Consider the following 17113-nt stretch of genomic DNA (forward strand, 5'->3'; position numbering starts at 1 on the left):
AAATTGTCACCTCTATTATTAAAATTTGTCTTGTCACAGACAACCAGAGAAAATTGAAGTCTGCATACCATTTATCCATGCATTTGATTTGAGGGCATATAACATATTCTCTATGCAATTCAGATCTTTAAGTGGAAATTCACCTTTTTGTTAAAGGAAATCCGGGATTCACGTGCATGCTTCTATAACAGATCTGTTCACTAGAGATATGGTACCGTAATCAATTTCTATTCATTCTGTTCTATTAAAGAAACCAATTGCCTATTTTAGAGGGAAGAAAGTATCTTGTTTAAAAAATATATATTCCTGGTAATTCTTTAACTTTCATCTTTACTTAAATATATCTGATGTTTTCAAATTTGTTCTCGTTATATATTCCAACATAAACCCTGCAAATGTAAAATTATAATAAAAAAAATACAAAACACCAAACCAAACATATTCCTATTCATTTTTTATTCAAACATACATGCGAACTAGAGAAACAACACTTTTAGTCTCTTTATATGACTTTTCATTTTTGTTTTTATTTATTTGTAGTTTGATTCCAAATTTTGACTGTATATGATAGGATGGGACCAAGTTGAAAACAATGTTTGTTATATAGTGCAAATAGTAATTTAAAACAAATTTAAGTGCTATATAAGAGTGAAGGGTTACTGAGGAAATGGATAGGAGTTTTGAGGGGATTGAAGTTGTTACAATGAAAGGGTGTTGGTTAGTTGGGGTGTTGATTGTGTTGTTGGGCAGTGTTGGGGTAGAAGGGTACCCTTCTGAGGATCTGATAGAGAAGTTGCCTGGGCAACCTAATGTTGGATTCAAGCAATATGCAGGATATGTGGATGTAGACGTCAAACATGGAAGAAGCCTCTTCTACTATTTTGTGGAGGCTGAGAAAGACCATGAAAAGAAACCCCTCACTCTTTGGCTCAATGGAGGTTGGTACTTCCTATCCTTCCTCTCATTGCTCCATCACATCACCCCTTTCCTACTTTTGGATGCTTTAAGGAATTAACTCATTCTTTACTTTCTTATACAATTTCCTTCCTTCATACTCTTCAATTTCATCTTTTTCCACACTTTTACATTATCATCTCTAGTTTGTTTCTGTCTAGGTTTTTCCATGTTCATGTTTGTAAACCATAGGTGGTTGCCATTTATCTTTCTTTGTCCCTACCAGTTTAGGTTCTTTGTCTCACTCAATGAAAATCCTGTTTGCTAGGACCCCATAGCCAGATCCTCTGGATCAAAATTTTGAATTATTTATTGAAAAGATGCAACAGTTTTGTTTTTCTTATTTTGAAAAAAAAAACTACAACAGATAAATCAAATATACCCTGGCTATTAAGGTTAACATATTTTACAAAACACTATAAAACTGTCAAACTGCTTTAACTCAGAGCAAGTACCATTTTTTTTCAGGCCCAGGATGTTCCTCCATTGGAGGAGGTGCCTTTACTGAATTGGGTCCCTTTTATCCCAGAGGTGATGGACGTGGTCTTCGAAGAAATTCAATGTCTTGGAATAGAGGTATACATATTATATATGTCACAAATTTTTACATGAATTTTTCTTGCGATATTGGAGAATAATTGGGGTTTACATTGATTCCTGATTCTGACATTATGTATTTTTCATAGCATCCAACCTCCTTTTCTTGGAGTCTCCAGCTGGAGTTGGTTGGTCATACTCAAACACAACTTCAGATTACAACGCTGGCGATGCATCCACAGGTAAATAGAATCACCAATTAATATATTTTTTAATCTTCGTTTAAGCTCTTTTTAAGGCTGAGAATGAATCTATGTGATTATGTATGCATAATTTCAAACTCGTTTTACTAGAGTTGAGCTTTAACATTTTTTCTATTTTGGCAGCCAATGATACGCTTCTCTTCCTGCTGAAATGGTACGAGAAGTTTCCTTCTTACAGATCAAGGGAGCTGTTTCTTACCGGAGAAAGCTATGCAGGTCCAACCAATAATAATCTCATCCCATTTAATAATTATTTTATTGAATTGAAACTCCCAAAGTTGGTCTCGAGTTCCAAAATATTCTATATAATAGTACATCAGATGACGTGATTTTCTTAAGATTAAACTTTTTATTCTAATATTTATGCACATGCAGATAACGTAATGTCATCATTCCTAACAGGGTTAACGATATAAAATTATTGCACCAGATTACCTTTTTAGTTTCCTTTTGGAAAAAGTTCTTTTGCCCTCCTGCAAAAAAAAAAAAGTATATAGTTTTGTTTGTTACTGACATTTAAATGTTATGCAGGACATTATATACCACAGTTAGCCAATGTTCTTTTGGACCACAATGCTCATTCAAATGGTTTCAAATTCAATATTAAAGGAGTAGCTGTAAGACCCCTTTGATGCAAAATCTTTTGGCATTAGTTTACTCATTTATTTTTCTGCTACCGATGTTCTAATTTGAAAGCTATTTCACTCCTTCCTCGTTTGTTAGATTGGAAACCCACTTCTGAAACTTGATCGTGATGCACGAGCAACATACGAATACTACTGGTCGCATGGACTGATCTCCGATGAAGTTGGCCTTGCCATAGCGAATGATTGCGATTTCGATGACTATGTCTTCGCTGATACACACAACGTGTCCAAATCATGCAACAATGCAATAAATGAGGCAAACGAGATTGTTAGCGATTACATAAACTACTATGATGTGATTCTGGATGTTTGTTATCCATCCATAGTTGAACAAGAACTGAAATTGAAAAAGATGGTACAACGCGTCTTTCATTACTATATACTTTAAGATGATTAGTTAGTTAAGATTATCGACTAAACATTTTGATTACTGTAATGCAGGCTACTAAAATAAGCATAGGTGTAGATGTATGCATGACTTACGAAAGAGCTTTTTATTTCAATCTCCCAGAGGTTCAGAAGGCTCTCCATGCAAACCGTACTAATCTTCCCTACCGCTGGTCCATGTGCAGTGGGTAAGTCATTCATATCATGCTGTTAATTACTGCAGGAAAAATTATTACGGTCTTTATGTGTATGTATATCTTTTATTAAATTTTAATCCAATGATCTGTCAGTAACATTCTCCAAACAGACTTAACCATGATAAGCACATTGCTTTCTACTTTCGTTACTGATGTATAATCCTGCATTTTCTTCATTGCAGTGTCTTGAATTATAGCGAGACTGATCCTAATATAGACATCCTCCCTGTTCTCAAAAGGATAGTTCAAAACCATATTCCAGTATGGGTTTTCAGGTAAATTAATTTCCTTTAATTAAGGAGCATTAATTATGAATGCTAGTAAAGCGCGTGGTACACTAATTATTAACGTTAAAATATGACAGTGGAGACCAAGATTCTGTGGTGCCGTTACTAGGTTCTCGAACACTCATTCGTGAACTAGCTCACGAGCTAAAGTTCAAGATTACAGTACCATATGGAGCATGGTTCCACCGAGGGCAGGTACATGGAAAAAAAAATGATGTAATTTTTGTATGTTATAGTTCCCTATGCTAATTGATGTTTACTTGGTGGGATTTGTTAAATAAATATAGGTTGGAGGTTGGGTAACAGAGTATGGAAATTTGTTGACTTTTGCAACTGTAAGAGGAGCTGCTCACATGGTACCATTTGCACAGCCTTCAAGAGCACTCCATCTCTTTAGTTCTTTTGTGCATGGAAGGAGATTGCCAAACACTACACGCCCTTCAATTTACGATTAATTATGAACATTCAATGGATCTGGTGTCGAGTTAATTCTTAGATTTTAAGACTTTTAGCCTACAAGAGTAAGTAGTGAATGTCTTTTAGGCCATTATTTATCAATTGTATGGAAAAAAAGAGGGAAGAAAACCAAAGTAATAAAGATTCCATTCTTCTGGTCTATTCATTCCCTTGCTAGCTAGCATTGCCTCTTCTTCATTCCTTACTTCCAACCTCATACGCCCTTTATTCCTAAATCAGAACTTGGTTCTGGTAGGCTAATTTATAATTGTTATTACCTGTGTTCCACGATGTGATGCAGTGATTCTAAATTGTAATTGATGAAGAGCACAAAAGCCGTTGTTACATTGAAACCATATACTACGATTGCTTTCTTTCCACACAAACTTTTCCAGTTCATGTCCAGTTTGACTGATTTTATTTCTGAAATATTTAAATTGTCACAGTAGAACTGGCAATGCTAAAATATGTATATGTTACCAGAAAGTATCACTTAATCGGATTTAAAACTTGGACCTCTTGATTAAATGAAAAATTATATTCTAATAAACGTCAATAATGTATTAATTTCAATGTTATATATAATTAAATCTACAATAAAAGGAATAGTAAACATTTTCATCACTGTAATATTGTCTTTTTTTGTTCTAATACAATAAGAAAAGAAATGTATATCTTATCATAACAATTTTTGTTTAAGGTTGGTTGATGATTGTTTGATCTTATTTGTATCACATGTTTATTAAAGAAAAAAAAGTATCATTAATATATAATTAATGTTGAAGAATTCATATATTAAAATTTATGTAGTAAATTGTAAAGGAGGTTAATTAAATATTAAGGGAGTTAAAAAAAATTAACGAAATTTATGTTTGTATACTAAGAATATATATATATATATATATATATATATATATATATATATATATATATATATATATAATATTTTACTTTTTTATTTTATTATAAATTAAATATATCTATATTTATTATACTGATTATTCTTCTTAATGAAAAATATATAAAAGTTAAGTTAGGATATATTTATAATATATATTTTGAAATAAATAAAAAATATATTAAAAGAATTGGTGGAAATATACCAATCTAAAGTATATAAGTGGATGTAGACTTCACCTTATTACAAGTTGATTTTGTGGAGTTTACTTCACTTCTTAACATGGTATCGAAGAGGTGGATTAAAAAATGGCTAATAATAAGAAAAAAAGTCCAATTAAATTATAATTTAAAACTTATAGTAATACTCATATATATTTATAGTTTTATTATGGATTAAATATATTTTTTAAATTGTTATAAAAAATTCTCTAAACTAAATTATAATATATATTGTTTTTTACGTCATTTAATAAAATATTTTACATGAATTAACTATTTTATAATTTAGTTTAGAGATGAAATATAATTTTTTATAATAGTTTAAAAATAAAAAACATATTTAATCATTTAATTATTAAGTATCATATTTTTCTATTGAATCATTATTAAAAAATTGTTTTATTGAGTGATTAAAATATATTTTTTCATGTTTACCTAAGTATTTATTATTTGATTTTAATTAATGGTTAATGTTATTATCATTTTTTTATCTACATTTCGTTGATTAATTATTCTTTATCTTTTCAATCTTCTCTAACTTATTGGTCAACTTATTTTTAAAAAGTAAAAGAACGAGTTGACTACCAAATTAAAAAAAAATGGATTTACTAATGAATTAAAGACTAGAAAACAGAAATAATCCACTAACAAATGAAAAGATACTTGAATAAAAGTTAACACATAAATATTTAATAAAACAAATATTTTGATAAAAACTGAATTAAAAATATTTAAATTTATAAATTACTTTAAGATCTGGCCCTAAATTTATTTAAGCTTGTTTAAATTAAAAATATTTAGACTTATCTGACCCTAAATTTATTCATTAAAAATTGGTTGTACTATAAGATCTGACTTAGAAGCTATGTTTGTGTTAGGGCGCACCAACCTGGTGCGACGTAGCTTTCTCATTAACCCTTCCTGCCCACTTCTGTTGGCCGAAACGTTGGAAGATGTCTTCTGAGGTTGTGCTCGTCCATCTCATTATTGGTTGACACATCACGTGGAAGCTATTACACTTTGACAACACATTGTTTGCTTTGGGTGTTCAAACATAACATCGTATAGTTGCAACTACTGCTTTCAAACCTAATATTACTTTCACTTAATTATTCTATTTACCAAAACAAAAGAATACAACCATTTCAATAACCCATTTATGGTACGAAATAATTAGTTCATAAGAGACTTCCTTACGTTAAGATTTCCATATAAATTAAGAATTGTCGTAACGAGATCAAACAACACGCGACCAAACCTATTTTGTTAATTAGCTGTTTTCAGTTCTTGCGTCTGTATTTGCCATCTCAGTCAAACCGAATCATCTCACTAAAGACGCGAAATTTGTCAACAAGTGTCCCAATGTTCACACAAAAGAATTGAGTTTGTCACAAGCCAGCTTATTATTGTTGTTCAAACTTACATATCATGATCCAAGGGAAATTATTCAACAAAGGGATATAAAAGTAAAATAAGACGATAAAATTCCTCAAAGAGTTTTCGTTAGTTAACTTTATTATTTATTTCCAGAATTGGGCCAAGCTTTCTCATCCACTAAACTTTTACCATAAATATTTATTTATTTATTTACCTCAATAAGTTAGTGGACGAAAAATAACACAAAAGGGTAAGAGGTTGTTTCAGTAAATTGGTTCGTTTCCTGATATGCACCGACAGATTTTATTATGCATTTAACGTTGATTCTATGTTTATTTCAAGTTCTTCCTTTTTACAGTAGCCAAACCAACCAAGCTATTCCATTCAGAATATGTTCCTAATGACCAAACTGCCCCTAACTCCACCAACTATATTTCTACCTTTATTTTCCATGCTGCAAATATAACCTCCACCAACTTCTTCAACCACAACCTCTACCTTGTGCATTAAAACCCCCACCCCTCTCACTTCCACAGACTCTATCTTACATTTCTGTTTTCTCTCTCGTTACTCTGCAATGTCTCCAAACTTGTTATTTTCTCGTCTTGCATTTGGGTTATAATAATTGTGAGTGTTCTGTTTGTGTTAAGTAAAATGGTTCCCTAAATTTAGACATTGAAAGTAGCGTCCTTTTTTTCACGTTTCTTTCTTAGAGCACTACCTATAAGTTGGAACGTGAGTGATGATTAACTGTACAGCCTGATTACGTTTTTTTTTTCTTTTTTTTCTGAGTACTTTTACAATGGATATATGGAATAGTTGGTGGGTTATGCAAATTATGCAGTTGCTAGGCTTTGTTAGTTTTTGGGTTTCATTTGCAAAGTTTAGGACTTTACTCTCAAGAGCTTTTGGTTATGGTCACAAAGTTGTGAAAGGTGATTGCAGTGCCTGGATCTTTGTTTCGTCCAATGGGTTGGTCACAGTTGGTTCTTTCTTATTCTTCCTCTTGGTCATTTCCTGGGTTTATTTATTTGCATTTCCCACTCCTCCCACAGTGATTAAGAGTTATGAGACTTCCAACGGTTCTGTCTCACCTGTTCAGAGTCATGATATTCCCAACAGTTCTCACTCATCTTTCCAGAGTCATGATATTCCCAACAGTTCTCACTCATCTTTCCAGAGTCATTATATTCCCAACAGCTCTCACCCTTTTGCTCAGAGTTATGATGAGATTTTAAAATCCAATGTTTCAATGGACGCATGCAATGTGTTTGAAGGAAGTTGGGTAAGGGATGATAGCTACCCTTTGTATGATGCTTCTCAATGCCCCTTTGCAGAAAGGGGTTTTAATTGCCTTGCCAATGGGAGAAAAGATAGAGGTTACACAAAATGGAGGTGGAAGCCTAAGAACTGTGAGATTCCAAAGTTTGACGCCCGTGGAATACTAGAACAACTTCGTGGGAAAAGGGTGGTTTTTGTTGGTGATTCGTTGAGTAGGACGCAATGGGAGTCCATGATATGTTTGCTAATGACAGGAGTTGAGAATAAGAAGAGCGTATACGAAATCAAAGGCAACAAGATCACAAAACAGATAAGGTTTTTAGGTGTAAGGTTTAGTACTTTTGATGTTAGAGTTGATTTTTATCGCTCGGTATTCCTGGTGAAGCCTGGTTCTGTGCCTAGACATGCTCCTCAGAGGGTGAAGACTACGCTCAGATTGGATAAGATTGATGATATTAGCAACGAGTGGATTGATTCTGACTTTCTTATATTCAATTCAGGTCACTGGTGGACGCGGACTAAACTTTTTGACATGTGAGTGACTTCATTCTCCAAAGAGTTATATGATTTGCATTTTTGTTTAGATAGTAGAAATACATTTTTGTTTAGACAGTAGAAATACATTTTAAATCCTCAGCCTTCTTTATGATGACACTTTTTTGACTTTGTTTTGGTCTTTGTATCCATAGAATGCATGTTTTACTGGAAGTTTAGAAATCATACCTTCACCATAGGTAAGAATTACAAACGATAGAGAAATGGATCAGCTGCCGCTGTATTTTTTACTGCACCTACTGGTGTCATAATCTAAGGCTGAAAATCTGTCAAAATATTTATTTTAATATCTTAACATAAAACCAATAAATAAATAAATAAAGATTGATGATTCACACACTCCATTTTCTACTATACAGCTATCTAACACCAATAAAATAGCATTTTTTGTTTTAAAATATGAAATAATTTAGGATGAATGAATTAAAAATGTAGAAATATTAATTTTTTATTTTTAGGTGTTAGAAAGGTATAGAACAACTGACATGTAAAATTTTCCATAAAGAAATAAGGGTGGGGATCCTCTGCAGTTTTTAGTCCAGAACATAGATGTGCCGGAATTTCACTGTTGGGTGTTCAAAAGATATTCAACGCGCAAGAGCTTTTCTTTAAATGGTAACCTCATCCCTATGGTAATTTTGGACACTTGCTGCCGTGAATTTTACCTTTCTGAATGTTTGTCATGACTCGTGAGTATTACTAGAAAGATCTTCAAGTTAATCACATTTTGTCTGTTTCTAGAATACTTCTGGTCATGTTTGGAAAATTTTAATTAATGGTATTACTTGTATAAGCCAGTTTCTCTAAAGAAAAGTAAAAAGTCAGGTTTTGTAAGATACCAAATAATGATTTTGGCAAGGTTGCGGTGATTTTGGTGTTCATAATTCTTCTGATGAGATGCATCTATACCATCAAAGCTGACAATGAAATCATGTCTGATCACCAACTCTCTTATGAGACTTCAAAACTATAATTAGGCTAATCTGTATTGGTATGATGATCTCTGACGAACAAATTGGTCATTGATCAGCTGTATCTGTAAAACTGGTTTTGACTTAAACTATAGAACTTGTTGCCAATCAGAATATGCATAGAAATCAAACCCATCCTTTGATTATGCGGTTCTACAGTCTATCTGTTCATACATGACTAGGACTAATTTTTTTTATGAAGACCTTCTGTTATCAACCATTTGGTGCTAACATGATCTTCAGACAGGGGGTGGTATTTTCAGGTTGATAACTCGCTGAAGCTTGGAATGTCAATTAATTCTGCTTTCAAAACAGCTTTGCTCTCCTGGGCATCTTGGGTGGAGAATGCAATTAATACAAACAGGACAAGGGTTTTCTTCCGCACCTTTGAATCATCTCATTGGAGGTGGGTTCTGTACCATATAACTTCATTTCTTCAGCAACCTCAGACAATGAAGAGCTATCTATGAACCAAAAATAACATTTACCATTCTTTAAGCTTTTGGCAACACAGGTTGTCAAGTATTAATCATTAAGATGCTTTTTGGTTTTTGTGGCAGTGGACAGAACCATAATTCTTGCAAAGTGACTCAAAAGCCTTGGAAGAGAACTAATGGCAAGGAGAGAAGTCCAATTTCAGATATGATCAGCGAAGTTGTGAAAAATATGAGTACTCCCGTGACAGTTTTGCATGTTACACCAATGACTGCATATAGAAGTGATGGACACGTGGGGACTTGGAGTGACAAGCCAGCTGTGCCCGATTGTAGCCATTGGTGCTTACCTGGTGTTCCTGATATGTGGAACGAAATTCTCCTCTCATATTTGCTACCAAAAGAAGAAGCAAATTAACATGAGAGAGACCTAACATGGTAGGCCTTTTATCATCTAAAGCCATATATATAGCTTAGTACGTAATTCAACTCAACACCAACCTTTTTTTCGGGGACCAAACTTGTAGGTAAATGAATACCATTCCACTGTTAAAAGTACTGATATTACTGTCATTAGTGGAATAATAGCATCTGTCTTTTCTATAACAACATCTATGTGTTTGACATTTATGTAAGTAAATAAATAAAAACTTTTCATAATAAAATAACGGTTATAATAAGTTATTAAATTAAATTTTAAAGAAATTGTGAACATCAAAACGGTTGTAATTATAATTTTGATTAGGATGTATTTGTCCTGTAAATACTTTTACATAGCCATTAATTTGTCACATATTATTAGATGACTATTAACTTTTTACTAATTATTTTTAAAATCACATTTAAAACTATTTTAATTATTTGACAATGTAAAGCTCGCTGAGAAAACTCAATGCAAAACTATGTTGAGAACATGTCAAAATTAAACACAGTGCACGAAAAATAAAATTTTACAAATATAAATGACGCTAGTTTTTTTTATGAAAATAATACTTTTATTTAATTATTTTTCTCTAATAATGATTATAAATTAATGTGGATAACTCATTATAAATTAATGTAAGGCTTATCCAAACTGAAATGAAAAACTTAATATTGTTATTGATTAATTTTTTATAATTATTAATTAATATCATGATATATCAATTATTCTACATCGTAAAGAAATAAATAATAATATTATAAAAGACTTTTACTTATTTTATCTTTTTATTTCCGAAGGATGTATTCTTATTTTCAAATAAAAATTTGTTCAATATTTTGTTTCTTAAGAGAATTGTCAAAGAATACAATTACACCTGACATACAATTAAAACATCTGAATACCCATTTTAGGAAGCAGAAACAAAATGCAGTGCAATACTCTCCATAGAACTCAATCAAGCTCCAGAAGATACAAAGTAATCAAAATGCACAGCTCGAAGTAATTTATTTTTGAAATATATCATAGTTGAAAGTTATTTCTAAGAACAACTCATCCACAAAACGGCATTTTATTTATCATGAAATAGACAATAACAGCATCAAAGCCTCCTATCGTTCTTTACAATCAAACATAGACAAATTCTCACAGATTCAATAATCCAAAAAGGGATTAATTATACATAATCTTTATTTTCTTCTTTTGATAACCAGAAAGAGAACAAAGTCCCTCCACAGGAACTATGTCATCCTTTATTTTACAGTTCTACTCTCCCATACGGATAATGCATCTGATGGACTCCCCTTTCAGCATGTAATCAAAAGCTTTGTTAATTTCTGAGAATGGAACGGTGTGAGTGATGAATTTCTCCAGTTCCAATTCCTGGAGATAAAGACCATATTATCAGATACGACATCAATTTGAATGATCTTATATACCTCAAAAATCAATATATATACACGTGTGTGTATATACTTACCCCATTCATGTACTTCTCCACAACTGAAGGAAGATCAGTGCGAGGTTTGTAGTTACCATAAAAGGTACCCTTAAGAGTCCTCTCGTTCAAAAAATTCACTGGATGAGTTTTGAATGCATCATCTTTGTTTGGCACTCCAACAAGTACAGCAACACCCCAACCCTGAAGAAATAATCAAGGATCAGCCTTAGAAGCTTCACATAAATTTCTTAGCATTAAATAGAGCAAGCAAGGTATGATTTATGTACATCGTGAACACATTCGAATGCTGACACCATGGCCTGGATGCTGCCAGTACATTCAACAGCACGATCCACTCCCCCATTTGTCATTTCAGCAATTACCTGGAAGCCAACATTCACATCTCAATCAACATTAACAAAATAAAAACAATTTTGAAAAAAAAAATCATCTTTAAGAGACAAGAAATATAATTTGTCCACGAAACTAAACTAACCTGTTGTACGGGTTTGTCATGGTCTTTTGGGTTCACAAATTCATTGACCCCAAACTTCTTAGCTGCCAAAGAAGAACAAAAATGAGAGAAGCCATCAACAAGTGAATAGCCATTTAATGTATGTTTAGCCGAATTCCTTCATTTATTGGAGGAAGAAACCACTGTACCTTCTTCAAATCGGCTTGAAACTAAATCAACCCCAATGATTCTTGATGCACCGGAAATCCTTGCCCCTTCAGCAGCCTTTGATATGATCAAAGATAAGAGCAGACATTAATATTGTACTTTCATCGTTCTTTCATCGTTTGCATAATAACTACAATGCTCACACACAAAGGCAAGAATAACATACGGCAAGGCCAACAGCTCCAAGTCCAAAAATGGCAACAGAAGAACCAGGTTTTGGTTTTGCAACATTGACAGTAGCCCCAAGACCTACAAGCACAGATGAGAATGACGTTTATTTGATGTTCACTAACATTATTGTTACAGACTATGTCAAGGCCGGGATTTTCCAAACCTGTGCATATTCCACAACTGAGAACACAAATTTTGTCAAGTGGGGCAGCAGGGTTGACTTTGGCAACACATCCAGCATGAACCACAGTGTATTCACTGAATGTAGAAGTACCGACAAAATGGTAAATAGGTTGTCCCTTTATAGAAAATCTTGTTTGACTATCATGGATCATGACACCACGATCAGTGTTGATCCTCAGCAGATCACACATGTTGCTCTCCTCTGACTTACAATGCGCACATTCCCCACACTCCCCTGTAAACACAGGAAGAGCATGGTCCCCTGGTTTCAGATGAGTCACACCCTCACCTACGCTCTCCACAATCCTGAATAACAGCATCAAGTAAACATTATTGGTAACATTCATTAATGCACATAATAGAAAAACAGAATGTTTGACCCAATTAGTCTGTGGAGACCAAATACTTCACAAAAATGAATCAATAGCCCAAATTATAAGCAAAGATTGATAATTTGAGATTGTGTGCGGAATGTTCTGAACAGAAACATACCCTCCAGCCTCATGACCAAATATGCGAGGAAACAATGGAGTCTGGCCCTGAAACGAAGATATAAGAAAGGAAATCATGTTAAATTTGTGAAACCTTATTGAATGTCTTGGTACCTATCAATCAATTGATCTATTTCCTAGCCTTTCTTAGATCAGATCAAGTATGTTTGGTGGATCATAAGGGAAAATGGAAGTTAGGTAAAAAGGTGTCTTACCTTGGCTTCCCAGAAGTAAACATCAGTGTGGCAAAGAGAGGTGTAGAGGATCTTCAAACGCACTTCACCAGCCTCTGGTGGTGCCACCTCTACTTCCTCAATCACCAGTGGCTTCCCTGCCTCCCATGCTACCGCGGCTGCCACATTCATGCATTTCAATAGACCCATTTAATCAGTACGTTCAATTCAAACAAAACAGTCCTTTTATAGTCACAACAAAATTTGAAAACCAAATGTGCCCTTGTTGATTGCTAAATAACGATGACCCGTCCGTTAAACAAACTTCTATAATACCATTTACCACTTTGAAATGGTTGGTAAACAAGATTTCAATTTCCATAATTCAAAGCTGAGAAAGGACCCAACTTTTAGTACCCACAAAAAAAATTGTGAAGAATTAAGGTTTTTTCGTATAATTCGAAGTGGCCATAACATGAATGCAGCAAAACTAAGATGTTAACAAATATGAAAAACAGAAACTTTCTTAAAGAAACAAAACAAGATGAGAAGAATCTACGCTATGCATGACACCAAAACTGAAACACAGAAAAGAACAAGATGAAAGTGAGAAGAAGAGTGGATGAGTGACCTTTGCATTTGATGACCTGACCAGCTGTGCTCGGCATGGCTAATGATAGTTGGTGAGAAGAAAAGATGAAAGAACGAAAGCAGAATTGATGAATTTGTATTGACTGTGACCTTGAAGAAGAGAGTACAGAATATATTTATATAGTCTGAGAGAGTGATATTGAAGGTTGATAAATGGACAATACCACTCTGGTTATGCTGTTGTTTAGTATCCAAGCGGCGCCTTAGATTATTATTCGGACACAGTACCACGTATCAATTACCACACAACAAAACAGCTCCTGGTTTTAGTTTTAATTTTCTTTAGTTGTTTCTGACTTGTGACACCAAGTGGCATGGTCACTATTATTCTACCACTCTCTTAGCGGTGATAGGAATTACAATTAAATATACATTTTCCCTTCTAAAGTCATAATTTGTATCGGTTTCTTTCCCAAAAGCTGTTCCCTAAAGTGCTTTTTTTTTACGTGGATATGATTAAATTTAGTTATAGGTTATGTTTTTAATTTTGATAAACAAAATAAATGTCTGATTGTATCTTGAACGATTCAAAATATAATATTTTGTTTTGTGATAAGTCAAATTTATGAACATGAAATTTAGTTTCTCAATTTGTCAATTTGATGATTGATTATTATTTTGAGAGATTAACTTAACTTAGAAGAATCTGGTAATCTAAATCCATGTACACAGATCTTCTTGAATATGATTTATACAAGGACTATTATATAGAGTAAATGCTACATTTATTTAAACGTTGGTTAATTAATAACAATTATAGGTTGTTTATAATATTTAAGATAAAATTAATTGTTCGATCTCTATAATTGAATAAACTTACCTTCTAGTTTTTATATTTAAAAACTATGTCCTTTAGTCCTTTAATTGTTGTACATTATGTTTTAATTAACTCTCAGAATTAGACAGAATAAATTAAAAGTTATTACAGGTATATGTATAGAAACTAGAAAGAGTTATATAATATTTACAGATTAAAATAGATATTAACTTACGTGTTTAATTTTATTACTAGAATACACATTTGAAATTAAACAAAAAGACAAAATAAGTGCTTTCTAGAAAATGACGTGTCTTTGGCATCGACACAGTTGTAACAGCAGGGAAGGAGCACAGTTTCCTCGCTTCTTTCCTTTTCTCCTCCACCGTTAACTTTTCAAGGAAAAGCTTCTAAAATAATTTCATGTTTTAAAATTTATACTCCCTCTTTTTCTTAATAGATGATATTTAACATTTGATTACATAAACTAATAAAAAATATTTTTTCCAATAATAATTTTATTATTTTAGTATTCTATTATATAGAAAATCACTCAATAAATATCTTCTCCCGGTAGGTGTCAATTATCCTATTTCTATCAAACAGCAGCTTCTGAAATAAAGTGTCCAAAACATGATTTTCTCATTTTTAATAGAAATAAATTTCTACTTATAATTTTTAAACTCAAAAAGTTAACGTTATAAAAAAATTAATTAGTTATATATATATATATATATATATATATATATATATATATATATATATATATATAATCTTAACTTTAAATAATATCACTCCACAAACATAACTATAAAAAGATAATCTTTTATTATCTAATATGAATTTCAATCACAATAGAAAAACTATAATAAAGATACTCAATTTATATTTTAAAAAATAATTTTGTACTTTTTTTATCGGTTGAATATTGGTGTAGAAAAAGAAATCTTGTTTTCTATCTTACAATTGTTTTTTAGATAATTATCACTATTTTTTTTATGAACTTTTATAGAATATTTATCCTTTTTTCTTTTTTAATTTTAATTTGATATATTATTTTCTAATTAGATTAATCATAATTATTATAATCTTTATTGATTAATAAGAAATTATATTAAAAAGTAGATCCTTCACTGAATAATTAACTAATATAGACACTGCAATTCCATACATGCAAAAAGAATTAAATAAACAATTGAGAGTTTACAAAAAGAAAAACAGATGGATCATTATTAAAAAAAATGGTCCTGTGGTTAGATTAATAAGTGGGCGGACTATTGAAGATCGCGGAATTAAATTTAAAATAGGTCACCATATATGTTTAAACCAAGTTGCTAAAAAAATTAAAATATGGTACACTTTACTTTAGTTGTTGCCTAATCACAAGTTCAAAGTTTAAACTCCAACATAAAGCTCGATTCTTCGTGCTTCACATGGGATGTTTTTTTTCTTTTATTTGTCTTGGTGGTTGGAAAATAAAGTTTATAAGATGGATTAATCAAAACTGAAGTTCCCTTGACTATGGAGGGTTTGGATTTCATTTAAAATATTTTTATTTGTAATAAATATTATGCCAATAAATTTAATATTTTCTCTGTTAGAAATAAAAACTCATCTCAACTGACTTAAAATTTACACTAAATCATCTTTTCCAAACTAAATTAAGTTCACATAATTTTAGTTCTAATAGACATACATTTCATAAGTTAGAAGGAGTGAAGCATACATATGACTTACATGACACCAACATAATGCTCCAATGTTCTAGTTAAGGCATACAAAAAATACTTAGGAATAAAATATAGTAACTTTTTCTTTCACCATTGTTATAAAAATCCATATTACATTATAGCTAAAATATCCACACACAAAATAGAAATAACATATAATACTTGGGTATGTTAATTTTTTTATAATGTTGATCTTACAAAAAGTAATTATATTAAGTAATTCAAACATAATATTTATTTACTATGAATAATTAATAAGTTTCTAACTGAATAGAAAAGACAATGTTAAATAATATATAAGATGGAAGATTCATAAACTCTTTGTTTTAAAATTTTAGGTTAAAACTTATATTTTATTTGTATTTTGTTACGGATATATTAGCTATAAATGCAACATAGATTAAAACATGACAATAATGGAAGAAAAAACTATTATATTTGGTTATTAGTTACTTTTTTTAAGTGTGTTAGGTACATCATTGAATCATTAGGTTGATGTAATATAAGTTATAACATTCAATTCTAATAATATAAACTACTAAAATAAAATATTTCATTATAAATATTTAAATAATAACATCGAAAGTATTTCTTATATTAGTATAATCATTTAAAAGATATATACATTTTTATTTATATTGTGATTCTATTCCAACATTATAACTAACATGATCAAATATTCTTCCTTAACTCAGACAGTTTACTAGAACATCCTTCAAGATTTATTTTTATATCTGCATCTTCATTTGCTGACATCGATAATGTGATCATTGCAAAAAAGAGAGACAACCACAAACATGTTGGGAATCCAAGTATGAGTCTAAGTCTCACATTGGAAAGTAGAACAGTATATAAAGGTGAAAGACCCATTAACCCATTGCCTTAAGGTTTTGGATAGAGAGTGGTGTCAATCTTTTATATGGTTAGACTTAGATGTTATTGGTATTG

General features: G+C 31.6%; 3 protein-coding genes across 3 annotated transcripts; 2 read left to right on the plus strand and 1 right to left on the minus strand.

Moving 5' to 3' along the window:
• The first annotated feature begins 509 nt into the window (after positions 1 to 509).
• LOC108331566 (serine carboxypeptidase-like 42) lies at positions 510 to 3890 on the plus strand. The gene is made up of 10 exons (XM_017566332.2): positions 510 to 938; positions 1423 to 1530; positions 1641 to 1733; positions 1878 to 1970; positions 2286 to 2371; positions 2478 to 2756; positions 2843 to 2976; positions 3168 to 3260; positions 3350 to 3467; positions 3560 to 3890. The coding sequence occupies exons 1-10, from the start codon at positions 668 to 670 to the stop codon at positions 3725 to 3727; spliced, it is 1443 nt and encodes a 480-aa protein (XP_017421821.1). The 5' UTR covers positions 510 to 667; the 3' UTR covers positions 3728 to 3890.
• A 2807-nt stretch (positions 3891 to 6697) lies between these two features.
• On the plus strand, positions 6698 to 10074 carry LOC108329943 (protein trichome berefringence-like 7). Its single transcript, XM_017564340.2, has 3 exons — positions 6698 to 8039; positions 9279 to 9437; positions 9592 to 10074. The coding sequence occupies exons 1-3, from the start codon at positions 7027 to 7029 to the stop codon at positions 9881 to 9883; spliced, it is 1464 nt and encodes a 487-aa protein (XP_017419829.1). The 5' UTR covers positions 6698 to 7026; the 3' UTR covers positions 9884 to 10074.
• An 868-nt stretch (positions 10075 to 10942) lies between these two features.
• On the minus strand, positions 10943 to 13819 carry LOC108331990 (alcohol dehydrogenase 1). The gene is made up of 10 exons (XM_017567055.2): positions 13659 to 13819; positions 13070 to 13206; positions 12856 to 12902; positions 12344 to 12669; positions 12176 to 12258; positions 11991 to 12066; positions 11824 to 11885; positions 11615 to 11710; positions 11367 to 11528; positions 10943 to 11269 (listed from the first exon to the last, which is right to left on the minus strand). Exons 1-10 carry the CDS (start codon positions 13693 to 13695, stop codon positions 11153 to 11155), a joined length of 1143 nt encoding a protein of 380 aa, XP_017422544.1. The 5' UTR covers positions 13696 to 13819; the 3' UTR covers positions 10943 to 11152.
• Between the last annotated feature and the right edge of the window lie 3294 nt (positions 13820 to 17113).

This window comes from Vigna angularis, chromosome 4 (genome assembly GCF_016808095.1).
Source record: "Vigna angularis cultivar LongXiaoDou No.4 chromosome 4, ASM1680809v1, whole genome shotgun sequence".
Classification (NCBI taxonomy): Eukaryota; Viridiplantae; Streptophyta; class Magnoliopsida; order Fabales; family Fabaceae; genus Vigna; species Vigna angularis.

Bases quoted from the DNA above. Each gene is read 5' to 3' on its own strand.
- LOC108331566 (XM_017566332.2), top strand. From the start codon at position 668: ATGGATAGGAGTTTTGAGGGGATTGAAGTTGTTACAATGAAAGGGTGT. The intron at 2,757-2,842 runs GTACAACGCGTC...ACTGTAATGCAG, and splicing joins AACTGAAATTGAAAAAGATG to GCTACTAAAATAAGCATAGG. The intron at 3,261-3,349 runs GTAAATTAATTT...AAAATATGACAG, and splicing joins ATTCCAGTATGGGTTTTCAG to TGGAGACCAAGATTCTGTGG.
- LOC108329943 (XM_017564340.2), top strand. From the start codon at position 7,027: ATGGATATATGGAATAGTTGGTGGGTTATGCAAATTATGCAGTTGCTA. The intron at 8,040-9,278 runs GTGAGTGACTTC...ATCTTCAGACAG, and splicing joins CGGACTAAACTTTTTGACAT to GGGGTGGTATTTTCAGGTTG. The intron at 9,438-9,591 runs GTGGGTTCTGTA...TTTTTGTGGCAG, and splicing joins TTTGAATCATCTCATTGGAG to TGGACAGAACCATAATTCTT.
- LOC108331990 (XM_017567055.2), bottom strand. From the start codon at position 13,695: ATGCCGAGCACAGCTGGTCAGGTCATCAAATGCAAAG. The intron at 12,670-12,855 runs GTATGTTTCTGT...GCTGTTATTCAG, and splicing joins TTTGGTCATGAGGCTGGAGG to GATTGTGGAGAGCGTAGGTG. The intron at 11,529-11,614 runs GTACATAAATCA...TTATTTCTTCAG, and splicing joins CATTCGAATGTGTTCACGAT to GGTTGGGGTGTTGCTGTACT.